Source organism: Falco rusticolus, chromosome 4 (assembly GCF_015220075.1).
Source record: "Falco rusticolus isolate bFalRus1 chromosome 4, bFalRus1.pri, whole genome shotgun sequence".
Lineage (NCBI taxonomy): Eukaryota > Metazoa > Chordata > Aves > Falconiformes > Falconidae > Falco > Falco rusticolus.
In genome coordinates, this window is record NC_051190.1 from 61,777,417 (window position 1) to 61,802,307 (window position 24,891).

General features: G+C 37.8%; 1 protein-coding gene across 7 annotated transcripts in view; it reads left to right on the plus strand.

Moving 5' to 3' along the window:
• ZMYND11 (zinc finger MYND-type containing 11) overlaps positions 1 to 24,891 on the plus strand; it is a 107,763-nt gene that overhangs the window by 57,371 nt on the left and 25,501 nt on the right. For 3 of the 7 annotated variants that reach the window (XM_037382969.1, XM_037382965.1, XM_037382967.1), the window contains exons 3-5: positions 5,617 to 5,776; positions 19,019 to 19,063; positions 21,859 to 22,020. In XM_037382969.1, coding sequence (XP_037238866.1) covers positions 5,617 to 5,776; positions 19,019 to 19,063; positions 21,859 to 22,020 — 367 coding nt within the window. The remainder of the gene's footprint in view (positions 1 to 5,616; positions 5,777 to 19,018; positions 19,064 to 21,858; positions 22,021 to 24,891) is intronic. The other 4 variants (XM_037382968.1, XM_037382970.1, XM_037382971.1 and 1 more) reach the window with 3 other exon arrangements.

Genomic DNA, 24,891 nt, shown 5'->3' on the forward strand with positions numbered 1-24,891 from the left:
AGACAGAGATAATTGATCAGACCATGACTGCAGTGTTTGTCACTAAAATTAGCATCTACCTACAGTTGTCACACTATGTGAGGCAGGTATTTCCTATATGTATTTTACTTTAGTCTTTTACAGAGATGCTTGCTGTGTATTTTTTTCAGTATTTTCCTTCTGATGAGTTCAGGTAGCTGAAAATGCCATTCCTTATAAGTCCAGAAAAACTGAGATTTTATTTTTGTTTTTGTAAATACCTGTGTCAGCTTTCCACCTTAAGTAATCTTATTCACTTCCTTCCTCGGCCAGCTTTGTTTTTTGGGCCACAACACAGCTGCGCCCATGTAAACCACTTGCTGCATCTCAGTAGACCACAGTTGACTTTGAGGACTCTCTAGGAGCAGAGTTAGTTATTTATGTACATTATTTTGTGGCCATATATACTAAGAGCTTTGGGACAGGGTTTGGCTTTGTGTTGTCTTGGTACAGCACCAAGCAGGAGTTGTCAGCTGTGTGACAGCTGTAGGCGAAAAGTTCATCATCTGATCCCTGCAAGTGCCAGCTACTTTTGTATCTGTTTTGCTCCCATGGTGATCGCAGCTTTAGAGTCTGCTTCCTTCACACCCCTTAGATCAAAACAAACCCTTTTCTTGAGTTTCAAGGTATGTTGTGAAGCACATTTATTAGATGTAGGTTTTAAATAGAAAGATATGCTGAACACTGGCTAGTTTGAGAAAATGTTTTTGAAGTTTTAGGTGTAAACAGACTGACTATGTGAACTGACAGACTATAGTGCTTCTATAATGTCTCCTGTATATAGGGCAGGCAAATGGTTTAGATGTGGATTCTGGTACTCCTGTGGTCCAGTTTTGTTTAGCAAAGGGAGGTGGCAAGATCCAGTTGTCACTTGGTGCTGACATAAGTTACAGGAGCTTCTGCACTTTGTTGCTGTGAAGGAGAGAGACTCTGGAAGGCCATGTACCAGGTTTCCCTGCATATCATTCCTCCCCTGTCATTGCAACATGACTCAGGTGGGGTGTGCAGCAGGTGGCTGTGTGGCTCCTGGATGCCATGAGGCCTGTGAAAACTGCTCAAGTCCTCACCTCCAGCAGTGCTGACCCGTTGGGCTGTCCCCATGGTGTCTGAAAGGTGGTCAGGGTTTTAGGATATGTAACAAGAGTAAGGTATATAAACAGAAGAATATAGAGGTATTTTATCACTGCTAAATTTGAAAAGATCTGACTACTTCTCATCTGAAGTGCCAAATAAGTTTAACATTGTTGTTTTGCATTTTTCTGGTTGGTATTTTGTGTACTAAATACAGATGAGTATGCACACACATACACAATCTACAGATCTATTCATGGTTATCCTCTATTGTTCTCATTTAAATTTTTTCTTTTGTTTTCAGACAGGTGTGCACATATATTAGCTATATGCACATTTGTATTTATTTACCTGATTCTATTGGCAGGATCTTGTTTCTGAAGGTCAGAACATTTACATATACTTTGGTGGTGTGACAATCCTGAGATTTGTTTTAAGGGTAGGAACGAGCAACCTAGATGCTAAAGATTCTTATCCTTTGCTTTCAAAGTGGTGTGGCAATAATTGAAAACATGCTTTAGTAGGCTCTTAGAAGTTGATTACAAAAAGTGTAATTTTGCTAGATTTGCTAGATTCTTCTATGCTAATGTCAAGGAGGTTTGCGCTGCCAGTTTCTAAATGGAGAAAATACTGACCTATAAATGCTCTAATACTGAGAAGCAGTTCAGTTGCTTCTGTATCCTGCAGACAGGCAGCCTCATTTGGTGAGATTTGGAATTTAACGTGCAGATTATCAAGCCAAACCTCCTCTTTTCATCAGACAGACACTTATTTTATGTAGAAGGGATTAGCACAGTTAAATTGTATTTTGAAATGGTTGTTTCAACCCCCTATCTGATACAGACGGGTTTGCTGATTTAGGGGATTTTACTTTGTCTCCATGTCTTATTCTCACCATCTGAGTGTATTTGCTTTACTGCTCGTGGCTGGCTACATAATAGCAGTATAGGGATTGTATTACACTTCCCAGTCTGTCGATAGGAAGGACTGGGCAAAGGTATAACAAACCCATATTGCTTCAGCTCCTTGTCTCCAAGGTAAGGCTAATCAGCTTTTGTTGAAAACAGCAATCAGGGATTGCTTTAGCTCTCTTACTTGTTTTTTAACTTCTTGGTGCCAGATGCTTCAGTCCATGCAGTGCCAGGAAAAGGCTTGCACTCCCTGGATTACTCGCGTCACGTCTGCACAAAGACATTTCAATATTGTTTTTCCCCAGTCCAGTAATGAGTCTGATGAGGTAGTTAAGAATCCAAACATCATGCTTTCTGTCTGTAGGGTGGAGTTTAACTTATTTTGTGCTTCTGACATCTTTTGCATGTTGTGACAGTTTTTCATATTTCATTATTAAAGAACTTTAACTATCTTTTCTGGTTCTAATCCTGTGCCTTAATTGCTTCTTAGTTTAGCTGCCATCCTTCTGGCTGAAAAGAAACAAGATCGGATTTCATCCAGACCCTGCCAGTGTTGTTCTATAGTCTTTGCGAATATCTAGCCACCTACACTTTACAGGTTTTAATATAATTAAAAATTTTGGGGGAGGGGGCACTTTTCTAGAGCAATTCTACTCTTTGAAGTAAAAACATTCTCTCTACATTTGTGTGCTTTCCTATGAAAGCTGATAGCATCTTATTTTAAAAATGGAAAACATAGCCCTTGTGCATCTCCAGACTGCACAGTCTGAACATTAACTAAAGTATTTTTCAAAAAGCCACTGGGGAGTTATTACTCCCAGTTTACAGCTGGAGGAAATGAGGAGATAGTTTAGATGGTAGCAGTACTTTCACTCTGGTTGAGAACACAGATTGGATTTGAGAAATGGGCGATTCTGAGCTGTGTGCTCCTTTTCACTAGTGCACACCCTGCCACAGTTGAAATAGGCAGGTTAAATCTCTTAGCTGATTAGAGTTGGTTTAAGGCTTTTTGGTTTGTATTATATATCTGTTCTGTTCAGAGATGTGAGTGAGAAATAATCACAAAATGTGTAGCTTACAGTCAGGACTTGGATTGTAACTATGGGTGATGCAATGCAAAATACATGGTTTCTTCAGCAGGGTGTACTGAAGATTATGGCACTGGGTTAATACTTGGTTCTTAGACCTACAGCAGTTTAGTGTATAACTGCAGGGAAATCACTTCCTTGCTCAGTGCCTGATTTGTTCCATCAGTAGAATGGGAAGGATGATAGTACCTGTGCTGTGTGTTTTGAGACCTATTAAAGACTGGAAGAAACTGCAGAAGACATGAGTGCTGTGGCTCTTGATAGGGAGGTTGTTAGTACAGAGTTAAAATGGAAATCTGCTGAAACACCAGTAAAGTTAGGATGTGTTGACAAAGATAATGTACTTTAAAAAGCTAGTTTTGTTTGCATGAATATATACATATGTGCACACACACATGAAATACACGTAACAAGAGTATATAAACATATAAGTTGTTTTCTCTATTTCAGGCAGTTTAAAAGCTTCAGCACTTTATGCCTCAGCAAACTAATGGTGTTCATTTGCACTCTGTTTGAAAGTGAAGTAATAGATCTGAGTCTCTGCCTGTTCAAGACCACCTTGGAATTTGGAGAACTCAGAAAACTCAATTAAGTGTTTAATGCCACTTGAACATGCCCGCACGTTGGATTTTGGTTCTGCAGAAGCCAGAAAGGATCAGGTTGGGAACATGAGCATCCACCCAGTGTGGCAGAGAACTGAAGTAATGTGCTTGGCCTTCAATCCTTTTTTCTAGCCAGTATAAGATTCATATGAGCTTGGATCACAGAATTCCACATAATTTTGTTCTTTCTCTATTAATTCAATTATCACTTACTTTTTGTGCAGTGGTAGCATGCAGAAATCAACCAGACTTGGACTGTGTTGTGGTAGACATTGTAAAACATAGTGAATGGCAGCATCTGTCTCTAGGAGATTTTACCCTAACCTCCACCCCCCAGCCCCCAAGGATCCTGCAAACATGCTGCATTTATGTAAACGCCTCTGATACCAGGCAGAAATTTATAAATGTCCTGTGTTGCTCTCATTATTGTATAATTTTCTACACAAATACATACTTCTACTCAATCAGAAATTTGCTGTATGATTATATGCATTTAGTTTCCTTTAGAGCAAAACAAAAAGATTAGATTAGCACGAACCAGTTCCAGCAAAAGCTTGAGAGTAGACACAATTGGGAAAGACCTTTATGCATCCAAAACAATAAGTTTGAAAGGCGTATGCCTTCAAAGAGGAGGGTTGATTGGAGGGTTGGCCACTAGAGTGGTCTTCATCCCTTATTGCAAGTTTATAACTTCTAAGGCATTAAAATTTCCTGTCAGCCATGTTACCAAAAAAACCCCAAAACCCAGAAAATACGAACTGATATAGCTTTTTTCTTTCATGTAATGCTACTGCTTTAAAAAAACTTTCCCTCAAGTTTGCTCCTGATAATAATTATAATTTTTGTGAAGACACTTTTGATGACAGTCACAAAAGAATCATGGTTGCTGGAATTCATTATGAAGCATGAAAAAGAGGATACTATAGCTGACAGCTTTGTCTTAAAGCAGGTAAAATACATATTTCTCTCCTAGGAGACAGGTAGAACAGAGTACCTTGAGAAACCAAAAGGGAGAGAAATTCTGCTAGCCTTCTAACTGTAAGAGAGCTGTAACTAGAAAAATATGTCCACAAAAAAATTGGTTCCAGGTCAGTTCACTTATCTGATGATTGCATGTGATTGCAGCTCTCGTCACTTCTCCATGTGCAGTGGCTCATAGATACGTTCTTGGAATTCTGCTAAAAAAGATCTGAAGTGTAATGATCTTAAAACAGGGAGGTCATCTTTATTTGAGGGAAGATCATTTTATATTGTTTACTGCAAGTTAATATGTGATGTTGGTCTAGAAGTAAATTATACTGGGTAAAAGTCAATATTACACAACTGATTCTCATGTATATACACAGTGTAGATTGTATATGTTTTGTTCACACCAGTGCACTTCATCATAGTGGGGTCATTGTGGTTATCTCAAGAAAAGGAGAAAAAACACTTAGTCTATAACTAGCTGTTGAGTTTTCGTATGTGATGCATAAACTTCTGTTTTTTATACATGTGTTGTACTCCAGAGCATCACATAGATGCATTGGTACATCTCCAGAATCATTCTATAGTATATATGCTATACGAGATACTACGGAAATGCAAGTTTTAATTAAATTAAAGAAGTCTCTTTAGGGGCACAAACGGATGTGGAAGTTTAGCAGAGACAAGCCCAGCGTGTCTGTTAGTTTTGGAGTGTAATAATTTTTTCTGGTAGAAAATTACTGTGCTACTGCTTGTCTAGGTATGTACATGATAACTTCAAGGGGAAGAAAAGATGATTTGTAGCAAAGGAGTAAATTGTATAAATTTTGAGGGTTTAAAAACAACCTAAAATATAGGCTGCGTATTATTTTAAATCATTTGAAAAAGAGTATTTTTTTTTTGCTGTCACTTTTTATAGTTTAACACTAACACTTAAAGACTTCTGTGCTTTGTGTGCAGGTATATGTCTCGAGTCCATGGTATGCATCCAAAAGAAACCACACGTCAGCTGAGTTTAGCAGTCAAGGATGGTCTTATTGTTGAAACCCTGACGGTGGGGTGTAAAGGGTCAAAAGCTGGTATTGAACAAGAAGGATATTGGTTGCCAGGAGATGAGATTGTGAGTATAAAGTCCTTGAGAAAATAAATCGCAATTTCTGGTATCTTAGCATGAAACTTGTTTTAATTTCTATTTGAACTTATTTATAGATGCTGTGTTGGTGCTTATGAACAGGGAAGTAATGCACTCTTAAACTTTTTTAACCTTTTCCATTCCATAAAGGTTCTCTCTCCTTGAATTCTGTGTTTTCTGCTATGAAACACTGTCAAAGTCCTTTGCTCACTCATCCCTCACTTGTATGTAGTATTCTCTTTTACAGCTGTACAGGAAGACAGTAAATATTGGTATTACTTGAAATCCTCAGATGTCCTCAAATCCCAAAGACGGTATCTTTAAAAAAAAAAAAAAAAAAAAAAAAGACAACAAGAATTGTTGATTGATCTTGCTTTAATCTGAATCTGAGGAGCAAAGAACTCCTCCCTTTCAAAAGTGCAACAAGAAGTTGTACAAACAGACATGAAAAGATGTGTTTTACAGCTACTTGTGAACACCAGGGCATTCAGTTGGGGATGATTTTCCTAGTAAATTAGTTAGAGGCATCCAGACATTGTTCCACTGGACTTATAAAATAAATATTTAAATTGAGTTAAACAGGTTGAAAGTTATGTAAAGGGAAGAAAAGTATGTTTTCTCTGTCTCTCCATAGCTGAGATGGAATGCACTCATGAAGTTAACTGAGAATAGTCCCATAGACAGGAAAAAGCTTGCACAATTCCTTTGCCTTGCTCAGAAGCCTGGTCTCTATATTTACAAGACCACGTTCTTGCAATTAAAAAAAAAAAAAAAAAAAAAAAAAAAGAGGTTAGCAAAGCTTTAAAATACTTGAACTAGGAACTGTTGCTTTGGTATATAAATTACGTTAAATACTGGTAAAAAGGACAGCATTGTCATAGGCATAGGTAATAATTGAAATTTTGAGGAAACCCAGAAAATACAGGAAAATAAATTCTAAGACCTACCAGGATAATCATTGCATTGTTTCAGCCATCAATAAGATCCTGAAAGTGAAGCAACAAATAATTTTTTTATTTGAAGTGAGAGAAATAGGAAGTGGAAACAAGCAGTATCCATAACAGAAAACATTACGGTTAAAATTATCCCAGTTACACTCATTTAAAGTATTGAAACATGTATTTAATGTACATTGTTTCACTATTAAGATTCTCATTATAATTTCATTAGAAACCCTCAAGGGAGCCTTTTAAGGGTATTTAGCTTTGTTTTTACTATTCTACCTGAGAGTAAACATTTCAAAATTACAGCTTAGCTCTTTTGGGTATTTCTTGTGTCAGTTCTGTCTGTTTAGAGGTCATGTTAACTGTGTAGACTCCGTATGACATAAAGTCTGAGATCTGTAGTTACCTAAGTATTCAGTATGTTTGTTTCCTCTACTGAGAAAGGGCCGGGGGGGTGGGGGGGAGGTAAGATTAAAAATGCCTCATAATAGCCATTTCTTAAGTGGTCATTCAAAAACTGTTCCTGCTACTTATTAGCAACATTTGTCTATAAGATAACCAGCATGTACATTCCCAGTGAGTCATTGGAATTACATTAATTATTTTATCTCTGAATGAAAAGAGTTGCCTTTGACTTGATGGAAAATGCTGCTTAAGTCACATTGTGAATAGCCCTTTGGTTGGAAGTATTGACTGTATTTTCAGCATGACTGCTAATCACTGATGCATTGTGCTGTGACCATACGGCTGATGGCTATCTTAGTTGTTCAGAACACCAGTGTGCACTTGACTGAACAGTTTTATGCAAAAATAGGAATCAGCTTCTGATCCAGGCCATGTTTCAACATTCCCCAGCCTCCAACTTCTTGATCCTTGAATCAAAATGCTGCAGACAGATGAAGGAAAACACACTGACTTGCTATAAAGTCATTCTCTTTGTTCTTTTATTCAAAATTTTTTAATGAGTAACAAAGTGTCATTGTCATCACTCCACATCAGATCGAGTATTCTCCATTCTTCCACAATTGGTGCAAAACCATGAAGTTTGGCATGTTCTCTACATTGGACACACTGGGTAGTTCTACAGATGCTTTGTCTGCACTTGATTGAGATGCAATTTGTAGTTCTTTGTAATTCAGTACTGCTGAGATCTAGTACTAATGACTGTTGAACCATCAGCTCGAGTTACACTTGAGTAAGGACAAACACACAGCCGTCTTTTTGGAGATCCACTTGTAGGAGATAGAACTCTCTGAAACAGGGCTGTTGATGTTGGAACAGGGATTTCAGGCTTATCAAACTTTAGCCCTTACAGACAGACCCTTGATCCAATTGCCAAACTCTCTTTGGCTGGTACTACAGGAACTTGGAAAGCTCATAATGTGAAGCAGAAAGACCTGAGAACTGATCCACCACCTATTGACAGCAGATCAAGAATGCCCTTGGATTTGGCTTGTTTACTGGCACCACAGTGGAAGTCAGTAAGGACCAGCTGTTTCAAAGAGTTAGGAAAGGGACACATTCTTGTCATCCCTCCCTCCATTATTTGAGTATTTGCTTGATGTTTCTTACATTTTCGAAGTTTTAGATCTAAATCTTAGCATTTTAAATCCATATTCAAGTAAATAAATTACTGGCCTGGGCCACGGAACTGCTGAGCACCTGTATCTGTTACTTACATAGATGCCTGACTAGACACTGCCACAAGTCCTGGAAGTACTGGTTTGAACGATGACTGTGGACTGATTGATAAATAGTAACAATAATTGAAAGTATACAGATTATGAAAACACAGCTCTATTTGGAAAAGATTCATTAGATAATCTATGGTGCTTGCTTACGTGTTTCCAAACATTTCCCCTATCCAATAGATTGACATGATGATAGATCTATGCAGTAAGGACACCATCTCTGATAGGGTTACTCTTAGCCTTCAGAGGAATGTGTTAAAAAAATTATGCTACTTAGCTGTCATTGTTCTACCAGGATGTTGAAGCTGTGGTAAAAAAATGAAGCAAAATCTCATATTTAGAGATATACAAAAGAACAATCTGAGGTGCAAAGACAAAACAGTTTGAGGGTATCAGGAGGTCCTTCCAAAATGAATATGAAAGTTAATATTCTGAAAAACTGGGGAAAAGAATGATCAGATTTAAAAAGTATGAAATTGTTCACTTTTTCTCTCAGATATATGTGGGAGAAATATTTTTATATAAGTTACTAAGTTTAAAAATTTGGAGTCTGTTGCCAAATATACTGTGTTCCAAGTGATATGTAAGGGTTGTTACCGATACAAGAACTTCACTGCAGATATTATACCTCTGGTTCTTGTGCAGGTATTCACTTTGTTTGCTTATTTGCCGTCTGTACAGATGTATTGCACATTTTCAGAATGTGTTCTCATCTTACAGACTTCCTTATCATGAGAGAAGAAATTATTTTCAATTGGTATCTAGGATTTTAGTTAGGAATTTTGCATTTTCACAGTTTGTCGATGCCATTATTATGCAATTCAACAAATTCTCTGCAGCTTCTTCCCTTGCAAGGGAAATATCAGTCCTGAAATCTGGTAATGGAAGTTTACTTTCTCTTTCTAAAAGCCTTATTTCTATTTCTCACAGAACTTGCGGAATTTGGAGGCGTTATTTATTATCAACATGAAAGAAAATATCTCCTTGCTTTTCAGGTTTAGGAAAAAAATTGCAAATCAGTGTTGTTAACTATGTTTTCAATGCATTTGATAAAGTAGAAGGGAAATGTATTTCTTGAGGAAAAGAATCATGACTCTCCTTACCTATTTGTTTCTATTTTCAGTTATGTCATGATTTTTACGTATTTTTATCTGTGTAAAATAGTGCTCAGTCTAATCCCAGTGAAAGAAATCAAATTAAAGCACCAATGTAATGTAGTTTTATGGGGGGGTAAGGTACAGTTCTTAGAGTTAGTCTTACTCATTTACATATTTTGTGATTTTTCTACAGTGTGCATGGAGCTATTTTGAGCATTTAACATACTAATTCTTCTCCTCATGATTAAAATCATGAAACTGCACTGACCCAGAGAGAGGCATTATGAATGTATAATTTCAATGTGCATGTATTCATAAAGCCAAACAATATTGTGCTCTTCTGAGATGGAGATGTGTTAGTAACACGGGTTCATTGTTTGCATCTGAATCCAACATATCTCATAATACTGCTGTGGTTTAAAGTTGGTTCACAGTGGCCAAATTCTCTAATGAGGTACAAAGAGTGAGGCTTCATACTTAAGGCACTTTGAACTATTTCTTCACTAACAAAATACATACAAAGTTATGATGCTTTCAAGAAGTTACTCTTTTACAGATTTCTATTTTCTGATCATTTAATTGATTATGTAAAGAGCCAGTAACTCTCCTGGCTAGTTAAGTTTGACTTTGAGGTTTAATTAGTCATTTTCCTGTGCATTTGGTCCTCTCCATGTCTAAATGAATTCTTTCCAATTCTTTCCAATTTCCAATCCTCTCCAATTCTTTCCTCTAATTCTTTAGTTTAGTGGAGCAGGTGCTATTTGGAAGGGTAGTTTGCTTGCTTTCCTGTTTTCAGAAAACATTCAAAATAGAATCTGCTTTTTCCCAACACACCCATGTATTCATAACTTGCGAACTGATTACTGGGGATTTTCTGATATTTTATATCTAGAAAGTACTGGTGCATGCTCAAAGTGATTCCGGATACTTTCAAGTTGCAAGGCTGCCTGAATAATCCATCTCTTCACTCTGTCTGCTTTCCCATCATTTTAACCTTTGTTATAACCCACTGCCAGCACTGTGAGTTTTGAAGGTGATTTTGTTAACCCTAGTGACCTTAGGCTCACACCCAGTAATTATTGTGATTTGATGTATTGCAGGTTCAATTTTGCTAGGATCAATCTATGAGAAGGGAGTATTTTGGCTGTTACATTTCTGTTAATCTAAATTGCTTTAGATTGAACAAAGGCTGGGTTCCTTACTTGCCATGCTTTATTGCTTTTGTAATTATATTGATTTTTCCATGCTAGGTCAGTGTTGGTAGCCAGGAGCTGTTTTTTGAACTGGCTATGTCATCTTGAGTCTCCATAAATATGAAGATAATGGTAAAAAGCTTAAGAATGGTCATTGTGAGGGTTTGTATCTTTTCTGAACATAAAACACACTTTAAATAAAAAAAAACAAAACCAAACCACAAACCAAAAACAATCTGCATAGCTACCAGTTACTGCTAGCAAGCTAGCGGCTTCTAACTAACTAGGTTGAGGAATGGTTTTAATGTGCATCCCATTCATTTCTGTTAGGAGCAGAAGGATAATATGAAACAGTAATAGTGACAGCCAGTGCCTTCATCTTGAAAGCTCACACAACTAGAGTGCACAAAGAGGAAGAACATGTCACACCAAATGAAGAAAAATCTCCTTCAGTGTTTAAAAAATTCTCCATTTGTCTTACCCATCCGTATTGCCTTTAATCTGAAGTCCTGTGTGAATTCACTGATCCAAAGCCAAGCATAGCCCAAACCATGCTATTTACTATTTCTAACGTATTGTAACAAATCGAGGATTTTCCAGCTGCAGCATTCCAGGTAGATTCCTAATTACTGTGAAAGTACCAGTGTTCTTTACATTTGGTGATTCACTGATGCAAAGAGTTAATGAATGGTCCTGTGGGAGAGAAAAGTTCAGACTGATTCCATCTCTTATTCCACACCTCAGGGAGAGTATGAGGAGGCTCTGAGGGTCAGGCCACGTAACAGTCTGGTCATGTGCGAGCACTCAAGGGAAATGAGCTTCTGGAACTCTTTGAATCTTTCTTTTCTACCTTTCCATCCTCTAAAGTCCCATCATTCAGAGCTTGTTTTGCCAAGAGGCTGCCACCACGTTAACCCACAGTGTGCTAATAGCAATGATTTTTCTTGCAAGTTACTATCACAACAGTGCACTAGTGTAAAATTATTGTAATTAATATTTAAATATTTAAATACAATTATTTGAATAAATGCTTATATAAACAAAAAATTAGCGTGCACTGGTGTAATATCCTGCTGTGGATTTGTGAAAGTTCAGAAAGCAAATATTTTCAAATTGCCAAATCAAAGCATAGGCTATTTTGTCCTTGAGAAACAAATCAGAATTCTGAACTCCTACCTTGTGGATGAGAAATTCTTGCTGTATTGAAGCCAAGACCCTCCTTTGTCTTTGCATTAAGGCAATTAGCATGCAGCTTATGAGAATGGCTTCACTGCTGTTTCAGTGGATTTTCCTGTCTCCAGATGGGTTGAGAGTCATGAACAATTCTCTGCATTCCTTTTCTCATCTTGTTTTTTCTCTTTGGGAGTATTTCTTCCCTCTCCTCTGCTCATCCTTATTTTTCATCCCCTAAAAAAAGGAGCTCACACTGTTTGGAGGATCTTCATATTGCTGAGGATGACACTAGTAAAATGCATCTTATTGCATACATCTAAGTGATGATGCTTCTTTTAAACTGGTAAAACAACCTCATCAGCATCTTCATTTGGCTCTTTCAGATTTGCCAACTTGACTTTTAAAAATTCAGTCAAGGTAATGCTGTATTCTTGTTTGAGGCTTTCAGTCACTGTTCTGGAGTTGAGATACTGATGATGTTCACAGATTTTACAAAATTTTTCTTCTGATTGAAAGCATGTTTTGAGGAATGATAATTTACTTACAGGTTTGAAGTAAAATAGTCAATAAAGCTTCCATCTTGGGACTTAAGTTATGCTAATAGACTAGATGACATATTTCAGTCCATCTTGAGTTTGTTCCAAAAACATGCATCTTGGGTTTTTTCCACCTCTTTTGTGCCAACCCTGACCTAGTAGTGTAGTTTTTATTAACTTTTTGGGTTCAAAATGCTCTGCAACTCTGGCAACTGTTTTGAATCTTCCATTATTATGTCATGCTGGTCACTGAATGAGACTTCACTGATGATGATAGGCTTATTGATATTCATGTTCTATTCACAATAAATGTAGCCCTCATGCCACTGACAGCTGAAACAATACCAGCCACACATGCAGCACAGGGAACATGGACAAGAAGTTGAAAATTTAAAGTGTGTAGGAGGTTCAACTGTTGGTTCAGATAAAATGTTTCTGTGTGGAGAAGCATTAACCTAGAAAAATACTACAAAATCCCATGAAGAAAATAAGGCCAGAGAAGCAATATAAACATTTTAAGAAAGAAAAGGGGAGGGAGACCCCCTTTGGGCACAAGTCTTGGAAGGACATTTGGAACTACAAGCAAAGACATGGTTTCTTTCTGGTGTGGATTCATCCTCTTTCTAGGGGAACGAAACCTTCATGCATGTAATGTGGAAATAAAAGGCATTGCACTGAATAAATACTTCACTGCGTCACTGATTTATCTCCCTCATCAAAATAGCCTACAAACCTCCACTTGGCTCAATCTATGTAAAAAATGGTGATGTTGACAGCAGAAGCGAATCCAGTTTCTGAGGAGATCAAGTTGAAAGTTCCTATTAAGCTTGAACTCACTTGGAATGCGAAGAAACAAAAAAGAATATGTTCATTGGAAACTATTTGCTATTTCTGATATCCTGGAGGAGAATACTTGTATTGTCTCACCTCAAATAGTGTAAACTACTGCTACCCAAACGTGATCTTCTTGGGAGGGAAACTGAGATTTATTCATTACTTCACGAACACAGCTTGTAGGCTGAGGAGATAAGCATGACAGGGGGTTTAGCAGTCATTTTGGCTGCTGGCATGCTACTACACTTATTGAAAAATTTTACTTCTCCTTTAGCTCTGGGAGCTAGAGACTGGCTCTGTATTTTGGGTTCTATCACCCTGAATTGTCCAGAACACAACTGCAGGGTAGGAGAGGGAATAAAAGTCTACCTGTCTTGGCAGGGATCCAGAGAAAACTTTGGTGGTTTCTGCCAGAAACAGACAACTTCTAAGATAAACTGGCAATAAATTAATTAGACAACCTTAGGCTTGCAGACTAAACTCAATGAAAGAAGGACAAAAGTGTGCTGAGAGGCTGTGGAATTCACTGCAGAACCTGAGTCTTCTTGCATCAGTGCATCAGAAGAGGAAGCTTTTATCAGTGAAGAAAATTGAAATGGATTATCATGAGCCTATAAATAGGTCTGTTTGATATGCACTACAGAGAAGGTGAATTTGGTCTGTCTCCTGACTGATGATCTTGTGTTGGTTCTTTATAGAATAAAACTGATTTCTGAGATGAGAGAAATCAGAAACAATGTAAAAAACCAATTGTGAAAATCTTGGCAATAATAAATAAACAAACCTGAAATTAAGCAGATGTCTAGGTAGTTGTAAGGACATATGAACTCCTAATTGCTTTGGATTTCTTTGTGATAAAATATGAGTAATGAATACCTGCTAAGTGTCCTACAGTCAGTTTATGGAAATCCATTTTTTTCAGGTCATCAAAGGAAAGGATCTATAAAGGCAACTGATTTACAATGGATAGATTTTCCTGTCTGTAAGAGCACACATCGTTGTAGCTACCTGCTGTGGTAGTTTTCTAGAAAAGGAAGGAAAAAATGAAGTGAAACAATTTTCATAAAGGATTTCTAGCTGCTGAAATCTTTTTGGCTTTGAAGGAGAGATGGATGCTTGTTTATTTGCTGAGCACTTTTGATGAGCAAAAGCAGTAGGAAAAAAATAAATGCAAAACAGGAGGCAGTGTATCTAGTAAATACATACATGCAAGGAAACTACAGGGGAGAAAATAAGCTTCTTTTGATGCTGGATTTACTCTAATGCATTGCTCTAACATTAAATGTAAAACATGGGCTGATCTAAGAAACTTTTATCATTGTAAAGCAATCATCCTGATCAAGTATGGATCCTGTACAGCAATGACAAAAGGGAAAGAAACAGCTAGTTCACATTTACGTGCTTCAAAGATGGAGTAAGTTCTCTGAGCCATCAAGGAATTAATTACGCCTTCCTCAGTTCGGAGCCTAACCTGTCATTCTGATGAAAAGATAAAAGCGGATTCAGTGGGCTACTGAGAGCAAGTTTACAAGAGGATTCATGCTTGCTAAGGAACAGGTGGAGCCAGGGATGTTGTGGCATGAAGAGAAGGCTGACCCAAAGGGCAGGAGGAGGACTGCCCTCACAGCAGGCACAGAACTCTGGCAAAAAAACATACACAGTATCCCCACTGTGTTTGAAAAAATACTGGGAATGGTGTTCCGTGACACATTATGTTTGTTTGACCCAGGTAGTATTTGATGCATGCTAGTGTCTGAGTGAAAACCAATACTTCTGCCAGAGATCCATGATAAGCTGAAGATTTCTTATTAGCTACTGTACCCGACAAGACATAGTCTGTTTAAAAAAGGCCAGTGTGCACGTACAAGGTGCACGCTAGTCTTCCTCTGAAAAAGCCGTACTCCAATCTGTCCAGCTCTACAGATAAACAGCCACAGTTTGTAAATCTCTTATTACAGAGTAGTTACTTGGAAGTTCAGCAGGATTGCAAAAGCAGTGGATAGGTGGGCAAGGAGAGACTTTTCAAAGCTGAGCACAGTTTAGCATTTCCGTGGTTCTTAAGGACTCTTACAACTGCTCTTGTCTGAGCCTGTTTAAGACTGTGTTTTGGATGGGGCACAGATTCTGGTATTTACACTTTGAGAGAAGTGTTGGTGAACAGACAAGTAATTTCAGTGTGCAGTAGCTATTTACAGCAAACGTGTAAGTAAGAAGCATTTCCTTCAGGTTTTGTGCTGGAGAACGGGAGTGCACATAGGTAGTGCATACCCACAGCAGTTCGTTATATTCGGGAGTCATAAAGACTGCAAAATGCACTGCAAAGTTTTAACAGTTAGCAATAGTAAAGCTTGTGTCTCATCCAGAAAGCTTTGATAGGAACATGCTGCCTGAAAAAGACAGAAAGGAACTGATTGATTAGGAATGGAGAATGTGTTTAGAAAGAAATAGATGCTGCTTTGTTTAATGCGAATGGGGGCATAGGTTCCTGTGACATATTCTGAGACCTCTTAAGGAGACGGCTCGGATATGGGACAAAAGTGATAGTATGGTTGATACACCCATGCTAGAATGCACTGCCACCACTTGTTGTTACAATAAAGGCTTCTCATTTAAAGCAGAAAGTTTGAAATACGGAAGATTAAGTACAGAAGATAGCAATTACTTCCCAACAGCAGGTGATGATAGATGCAGGTTGGAAAACCCAAAGCAAAATTAAAGATGTGAAAAAAGTAATGTGTAATTTTTGTGGGAGGCATTTCTTTCAATGTATCTGTCTACTTGATATGGACCAGTAGTCAACTTTGTTGGGTTTCAGTGAAGAGTTACTGAAAGCCAGCAAAGAAACCTTAACAGCAGGATCCAAGATTTTAAAAGTTTCCCTCTTAGGTGAAGGTGGGAAAATTGGAAGAACTCTGATATTAAAACTGATGAAGGTGGGGAGAGGAGGAAGAAGTGCTCCTTATGGCTGTTCCCAAATCCTAAAATACAGAATCCAGAACATTTGCCTCAGAAATGGTATCTTCAAATTGGGCATGGCCTATCTTATGAGATGTCAAAGAAATGAGAATCTGAGAAATGGCAGGAACTCATTCTTTCAGATCCTTTTCAGTTTCCTAAGAGGTTATGAAATAGTCAGGAAAGGATTACACTCAAATTTTGGGTTGGTGATCTGAAAATGTCTTGAAATAAATGTGGCATGCAAATACTACTATAAATACTACTATTAATACTACTATTAAATAGTTTATATTTAGTAAATGTATTTTTCTGCCAGCATGGACCTTGCTGCCATTCTGGATTCCACCACTGTGTCAGACCAAAAGTGTTGTTATGATACAAAGTAGGTGAAATACACTCTGTATCTGCTAATACTCTTCCCTTTAGACTAAATGTGAAAAACTGTTCTTTATCTGCTAGACAGCTAGAGCTCTAGGATCTGTTAAAGCATAGACACTACACAGGGCTGACCATGAGTTGCGCACAGGTGTGTCTGAATGAAAAGCCGGTGATCTGGAAGGAGCCGTGTGTGGGTGAGTGTGGATGAGAGATACAGAGAAACACCACAGCAGCATGTATGTAAGAAGCAAAGAAACTCTGCAGAAGGACTTGAAACAGAACACCTGGGGGAAAAAAAAAAAAAAAAAAGTCTAAAGAGTGCTATGGAACAAGTGCCACACAGGAAATGCTGGGAACCATGAGCTCCATGGAACATGCTTTCCTTCATTTGCGTCATGTTGAATTTAGGACAACAGAACTGTATGTATACTGTTCATAAATAAACATGATTGTGCCAAAGAGATAACTGACTTACAATTGTTTTTCCCATCTATGTGATCCTTTTCTTTTTTTTAGCTTACTGGTTGGGTCCAAAGGATATCCATAATTTGGATGGTTTGGGAAATCTAATTCAACAGTATGAAACCAGCAAATCCCCGTAAAGGGGAGTTTCATGAATAGAGTTTTGCCTTTTTCCCCCCCTCCCTTTTCCTCTCTCCGCCTGATAGTAGAGTGACTTAATACCGAGTATCTGGGCTACCATTAAGGGACTTGGAGAAAACAGATTAACAGGTAAGAAATGAGCTATGTTAATGGAATGTGCATTATGAAAAGGCAAAGTGGTCCTTCTAGACAGAGTCTGAGAAGGGAGGTTATAATGTTTTCATGTGCAATGCCTACATGTAATTTATAGGTAAACAAAAATTTACTAATTGTTTTTACATCTTTTTTTTTTTTTTTTAATAATGATTATGGACTTCTGAGGTATGGAAGTGACTTAATACTTAAAATTGTGACCTCTAAGTTATTGTTAATTTTACTCCTAGTATGTACTTCACATCTCCTACTTAATGGTATGCTAATTGTACAGCAGGATGTCACATTCTCCAACATACAGATTCCCTATTTCAATTACAGCTAAGTAAATCTCCATTACTAATGAGTAAGCATTTCTTTTCCATGTACATTTGCATTATAATGGACATTTTCTTTATGCAGTAAAATTATTCTTTCCTTGACAACAACTATATATTTTATTCTACAGTAAAGGCTACGACATGATGATTCATTCCTTTCTGTTGGGTTTATCTGTATTTAAATTGTCAAATGTTCTTTCTGGATAGCCTGACGTTTTCTGTCCCATATTATTTTTCTGTACTTTCAGAATAAATTTAGGTATTTGCTTTAAGACAACCTACTTAAGCCAAATCACAAAAAAGTAAGCTTATGTGTTGGTCATAAATTAAGCTGTATTTTTGAAATTATTGCATTGTTTCATTCATGTTGCTGAAAAATGTCAACTATTTATGTCAGTGCAAAGTGACCTTTGTGATAAAATGTTTGACTGATTTGAATATAAAGAGCAAGTGACCACAAGTGACCCATATCACTGCAAGATCCCACTCTGCTTAACAGAGCATAGCTCTTTGGCTATTAAATCCAATCCCCCAAACAGGCATTTGCTGCCCTGCTGATGCATCTATCTACGAATGCAACGGGCAGCTGAGTAAAACGAAGGGGAAGGCCTCCTGTTACATCTGAGCTGTGCAGCTTTGCTGCCAAATCCACTCCCTCCTGGGGCTTGTGGCCAGTCGCTGGGTGCCGCTGAACTGCTGAACTTGGGCCACCGGGTGCTGCTGGCGGAGGATTCCCTGTCACCTGCCAGCACGGTGATCCAAGAGGCTTTCCCTGCCCAGCATCAGGAAATAAGGATATTGACAAATCGAGGCGCTGTGGGGGAGATCTTTCCTTCATTCCACATGGCCCCAGGAAAATACATCACCTGTTATACACAATTAAGGAGCGTGAGTTTTATTGATAAAGTGATAGCTTAATCTTTGATAATATGCAGCGAAGTGTACCTTTGCTTTTGGTGGGGCCACTCCCTAAGCAGTAAATTATGTTACAGGGATCTTTTTTAGATGCCCAAAGAAGGTTTATGTATCGAAAAGAGTGCATTAATTAACAATCATTAATATTCTTGACAGTTTTTAAGGTGGCCTGGTGGTGGGTGTGTGTATGGGGAAGAAGATGGGTGTTGGGTTCTTGTAATGATACAAGTACATGGGATACTTTAAAGAAACAAAATGTGGTTGAAAGTGTTAGGTAGCATTCCAGAAACGCAGGAGGAAATGTATGCAACCAGATGTTAGAAGTAACAGATTTCCTGGTCACTGTGCATGAATTCTTTCTAGCCTTGTGTATATCCTGATAATCGGATGGCTTACAGTATAGATACAAAGTTTGTTTTGTTTTTATTTTGAAAGGCCTACGGTATGCAGCCTTTTTCCCAGACAGCAGCAAAAAACAAGGTGAACAATTTTTGCACTATGTGGTTTTGAATTCTGTCATATTTTCTATTCCGTTTCTGTCTTCCATTAGGATAGCTTAGTTTACTATATTAACCACCACCATCATCCATATCACTTCCAGTTCTGAGTTTAGTCTACATTATGTATGTATGTAGTTGGATGATTTTTTCTCTCTCCCGGGGGCTGGAAGTGGTTACTCACATGTTACAGTTCAAGCTGTTACAATGGTCGCCCTTTAATCAGTCCTTTTCGGAGTGGCTGGTGACACCTGGTGGTGTGTTCTGTAATTGCAGACTTAACCGTGTTTGCAGCTGGCGGAGAATTTTGACCTGTCCAACCCCGAGCACTGACAGGCAGTTTGAGCTATTTAAATGAATCTGATCTCCTGCATGAAAGAAATGTGTCGGGAGCACGTTATGCTCCCATCCAAACTTATGTAAATCAAGAGAAGCAATAACATTTCATTGCTGTTGGAGCAAAATTAATGCTTCTGACCTTGCTATTGAAGTCAATAGGGTAGTTGTTCACAAGGGCTATGTACCTTTTTTATTGTCTTTATTAACTTTTCAAATATATTGCACAAATGAATGTTTTGTATATACGTATGCACTAAATATACTGCATTCAACTAAAAATCTTTTCTGTGAAAAACCCGGGTGATTACATTTAGAAATAATGATGTTTTCAAAACTTTACAGTGTGAATACTGAAGGAAGCTTCTTCTGGTGTTTTATTTAATGTCATGGTTTCTGGCTTGAGTGTATGATTTTTCTTGCCAGCAAGTATATTTCTGTATGTTTATGAAATTCCACATATCTTTGCCAGCATATTTCCTAACAATGGAATATCTGGGATATACCAATAAGTAACCAGTATGAGTAAAAATTAAGAATCCTGGAATCCTGATTCTGTGGTGAAATTCCTCCATAGCCAGGACCTATTGGGGTCTTCTTTGATTTTTATCTGGATAGATCTTTAATCAAAACTGATTCTTTTTCTTGCTTAATTGGCCCTTAACTGCCATCCGATCTTTTTTTGTTGTTTGTTTGTTTCATAAAGAAGATAACTATTACAGTTAATATGAAAGAAATATAAAGCAATACTTTATTCTGATTTTTCTCAGTCTACAGGAAAATCAAGTACATTGACAATGCAGTATCTTTAGTTGTTTCTAAAATATCATAAAGAAAGGGGTCCCAAAGTGTACTGCCACTGGACTTTGTGGAAGGGGAGAGATTTTGGTGAAATGAGGATGTGTTCTTTATAGCCGGATTTGGTGGTATTATTATGCTATTCTGACATATACAGAATTGGCAAGTAAAATTAAATGAGGAGACATGATAGAAGAGTCAAGCTACACTACTAATCTGAACAACAAAGGAGGGCAGAGTTCTGTGTTCAAAAATCATTGCTTAAGGGTTGTTTGTTTTTGGTTTTTTTTTTCCCTAAACTTACTGCTCCTGCGGTCCAGCATTCATGGTATATAAAAGCGTAGGCGATCTGGATTGAGGCTGTCCCTAAATCTCTTATATTCATGGGAGCTCTGGTCAGTTGAATTATGTACACAACACAGCTGCTCTTCAGCGTAAGGGGCTAGAAGTGCCACTTCTGTGTAGCACTTCTTACACTGCTCTGTTGGAGGAGACCTCTCACACAAGGACTTGAATGACCCCAGTTCCCAGGCACGGGAAAATGAGAATCAGATAAATGCCAGTTCTGGCAGTTGGTAGGAATTACTAAGGCCACCTTTACAACATGATGTTAAAAGTAGCTTGATCAGATTTTTATCAAGATAATTTATTGAAGAATAGGAGTAATTTTTTTCAGAGATCTGAACCCATTGAAAATTAACATGTGACATGAAAAGGCATTGGGAGTTTTATCTGAGATATGACAGCTGGTTTGTCTTCTAAGTGTAGGGAAAAGTGTGGCATTTCAGGCAACAAACATGTATTGGTGGCCACTGGCAATTCTGCTTGGATTTAGTACTATAGATTCCTAGAGCAAAATTCTGCCTCCAAATTATATGCATGCTGCTCTCATTTACTTCAGCAAAGCTTGTGCACATGTTTCAAAGGTCAGAATTCGGCCGTTGGGGCTGAATTTTCAAGGAAGAGTGTATTAAAGACATCTGTGCATCAGCAGAACCATATCCTTTGTCTTCTGTAGAACATTTCAGAAATAAGCCTAGTGCTGTTGGGCACTGCAAGTGAAACATTTTCTAATTTTTTTGAATTGCATTGGGATTGCTTCACAGAAACATTTCTTGCAGTAATAGGTTCACTATTTCATTTATTTCTTGTAACTCAACACTTTGATGCTGAAAAGTTGTCAGTTTTAAAAGAGTAAAGATTGGAAGGGACCGCCCTTCAGAAAATTACAGTTGAAAATATACTGTAACAATCAAAACAAGGGGATAGTCCTAGGAAATAGGTATGGTCTGTTGAGGTGCACAAACTTCTGTTTGTAGTCTAATACAGAGAAGTCAGAAGTATTTTCACAAAGCTAGAAAGCAAACCCACTTTTCATTGTGGACAGAGCTCATATTTGAAATTGTTACAAATCAGACACTTGAAAAAACTAAAACTTGGCATTCACTTCTATTGGAGTTAGTATGTATTAAATTGATAAAGAACTTGAAGCATGTAGGTTTTCCCCTGTTTTTTAAACATTATACACTCTTAAAATGTTTATAATGTCTAATTGCTGCTGGATTTCAAGACGTATCAATTTTGTTCTTAGTTCCTGCAGATTTTGACAGAATGTCATACCAAAATATTTTGTATTTTTTGTAGGACTGGGAAACAGAAAATCATGACTGGTATTGTTTTGAATGCCATTTGCCTGGAGAGGTGTTGATATGTGACCTGTGTTTTCGTGTGTATCATTCCAAGTGTTTGTCTGATGAGTTCAGGCTTAGAGACAGCAGTAGTCACTGGCAGTGCCCAGTTTGCAGGGTGAGTACCTATGAGATTTCATGTGCTGATTAGAGGATTGATATTCATTAATAGATTCATTAAGGTGTCCAGATGGTCTGGCCAGGTTAATGGATAAAGAACTGAATATTGAAACCATGGTACATACTTAGAGCATCTATACAGAGATACCAAAATACGGTGCATGTAGCAGATGGTCATTTTTGAAGACTTCAGCAAAGTTTACTTATGCATTTGAACACACACAGCATACTGTGTGGGAAATGTGTGTACGTATGTATGCTACGTGTGAATGCAGTATATTGTGAATATCTTCAACATGAGTAAACAAATTGCTGTATAAGATGCTACTGGTTTTACTTAACATCATTTTAATGAATCATAATGTAACTTTTTTGTATTTTGATGACTGCATTCTTAATATTTTGTTGGAATAATAATTTACATTATAGAGCCACAGTCATGTTACTGATGAGGGCAGTATCAAAAAATACAGGGTGAAATCCTGCTTCCCATTTACTTCTGTGGATTCTATTGCTGCAGAAAGGCTAATCTGGATTTCACCCATAGCATCCATATCTGTATTGTTTTTTCTTTAAAACTGCTATTTTTATGAGTATGGTAGGGAGACAGCAAAGAATATTTTTTCTATACTTCCCAAGAATCAGCAGGTATGTTGTCTACATGTTATTAGAAGACTTAAACATTCTAGCCAAAATGGTGTTTACTGGTACCTGGCCTGGAATCAGCCAGATACTTCTCCTTACTGTTGTCATCTCCACGTCACCTCCCCCTGTGCAGCACATTCTTAGGCTTCTTTAAATGGAGGGAGTAAGGCATATGAATGTTTAAGAGAAAATTATTGCTATAGAGTGGCATAAAACTGCCAGTTGGATTGCTGAAGGGAGAAGAAATCCCATGCTAAAAGCTCAGATCTAGCTTTAGAGCTGCAGACTGACCTTCAGATGATCTGTGCTGCCAGGAGTGTAAGGGTTCAGGTGCTTCATTAGTGTGGAGAAGTGGTTTTTGAAAACTTGTGGATTGTTTTGTTTCAAAGCAGTGCTTTCTGACTGCTGTTACCTTAGAACCGGTTGTAAAAAACCTGTTGCCTGTTGCCTCAGACTGGGAGCTCTCAGGGTTTAGGGAAGTAGCAAGGAAATAGAGCCTGCCTCAAGGAAGTGGAAAGGAATGGGGAAAAAAAAAAAAGCAGTGGCAGGGAAAAAGCAGTTAAGGACATGTACTGTATGTCTCCGTATTGAGTTACTAGTATTTAATTTAGCTACTCAATATCGCCTCTGTTAAAAACAAAAAATGACCATATATAGGTGAATTGCTTTCAGATTTTTAAATAAATCTCTTTAATAGTTGCTGGTTCTTGTAATAAGTTTTGATAGTTCTTAGAAATATTTAAATTTGGGTAAACTGGATCCAGTCTTTTGTTTACCAATAATTTTAGATGACACCTGGTGAAAGTAGGGAATGTAAATGGTTTAAGCCACCTTGAATATGAGGTGGCTTATAACATCTAGCTTGTAACATGGAAGTAGTCAGAGAAATGCTGAGTAATCGCATGAAATACGCAAAGGTATGTAGGGTGGTCAGCTTTGAGAACAGTTTGACTTCCATCCTAGAGCCCTGAAATTCTTTATGGCAATGATATTAAACAAATACTTACTTCGGAAAAAAATTCCGTGAAACTCAGACCATGTGCACTGTGTCTGTCTTTCTGCCTATTTGTTCCCTTTTTGTTTTACAAAGGCTAAGGAGAGGTTTTGGGGGGCTCTTAAATGCCTCCTGCCCCAGAGATCTTTGGCTTGCTCAGTGCCTCAGGTGATGATCAGCCTATTTTGGTGAATATTGCCATTTTAAATGCCATGGCATCCTTTTTCCCCCTGTGCTGGCAGCTCCTATTTTCCTTGTAATTAATCCAAATCAGTTCAACCCCTAATTCTGCAAACTTGGACTAAGGAGGCTTGCACAGTCTCTGTAAGCAAAGGAGGACTAGTTTGGCCTGGGAGTTAGTATCCTTTCTTCCGTTACTTTCACCCCACCTTCCTAGGAAATGACTTCTCTAATTTAATTTTAAAAGAAAGAGAGGGGCCTATATTAAAAAAACTATGGTAATTTGGAGAGCCTTGGCTGATGTCCAGAGGACATAACAGAGCTTAACTATCTTGCATAAGGGCAATGGGATTTACTTTGCATTATCAGCAGTAAATATGTACGTGCAAGGAAAGTAATGGTTGGGACAGAAAGATGCATATATTTTCATACTTCATTCTTGTAACTGGACATAGCACTTTTTACCTGGGGATTTCAAAGCTCTTTACAAAGGTTAAGTAAAAGTATGTTTGAAACCTAATATACTGGGAGAAATAATCTAAGAACACTTCATTCTTACGTAAAGATTGCTTCTGTAACGCTGCCAAGGTCAGCAAGCCTTTGGATTACTCATTTCACAATTGCTGCTTGTACTAGTTCAATCAACCTGTGCAGCTTTATCTTGCACACTTGACTACTCAGAAACATTTCATAAAGGACATTGCCAAGGATTTGTTCATAACTTTAAAATATTTTTCCTCCCTAATATTTATAACAGTCCCTTGCAAACCCCTGCAAACCTGAACTCTTGTTTCCCTGCTGGTGTTTTTCTGCCCTGCATCCATAAGCGAGAATGTTCAGTTCCTGGCTATTTTTTTTTAATTTGATGGTACCAATCTGAGTATTTTTTACATGGCATAATTCACAGCAGGAGTCAAACAAAGTTCAATTCAAACCACATTGCAGTGACTGAAAATTTTCCCTGATGACTGATGGACTAATCATTGTCCTAAGTGAAATAAATTGGTATTATCAGCAAAATTCCTGGTAGACAGGTCACAAGAGAAAGAC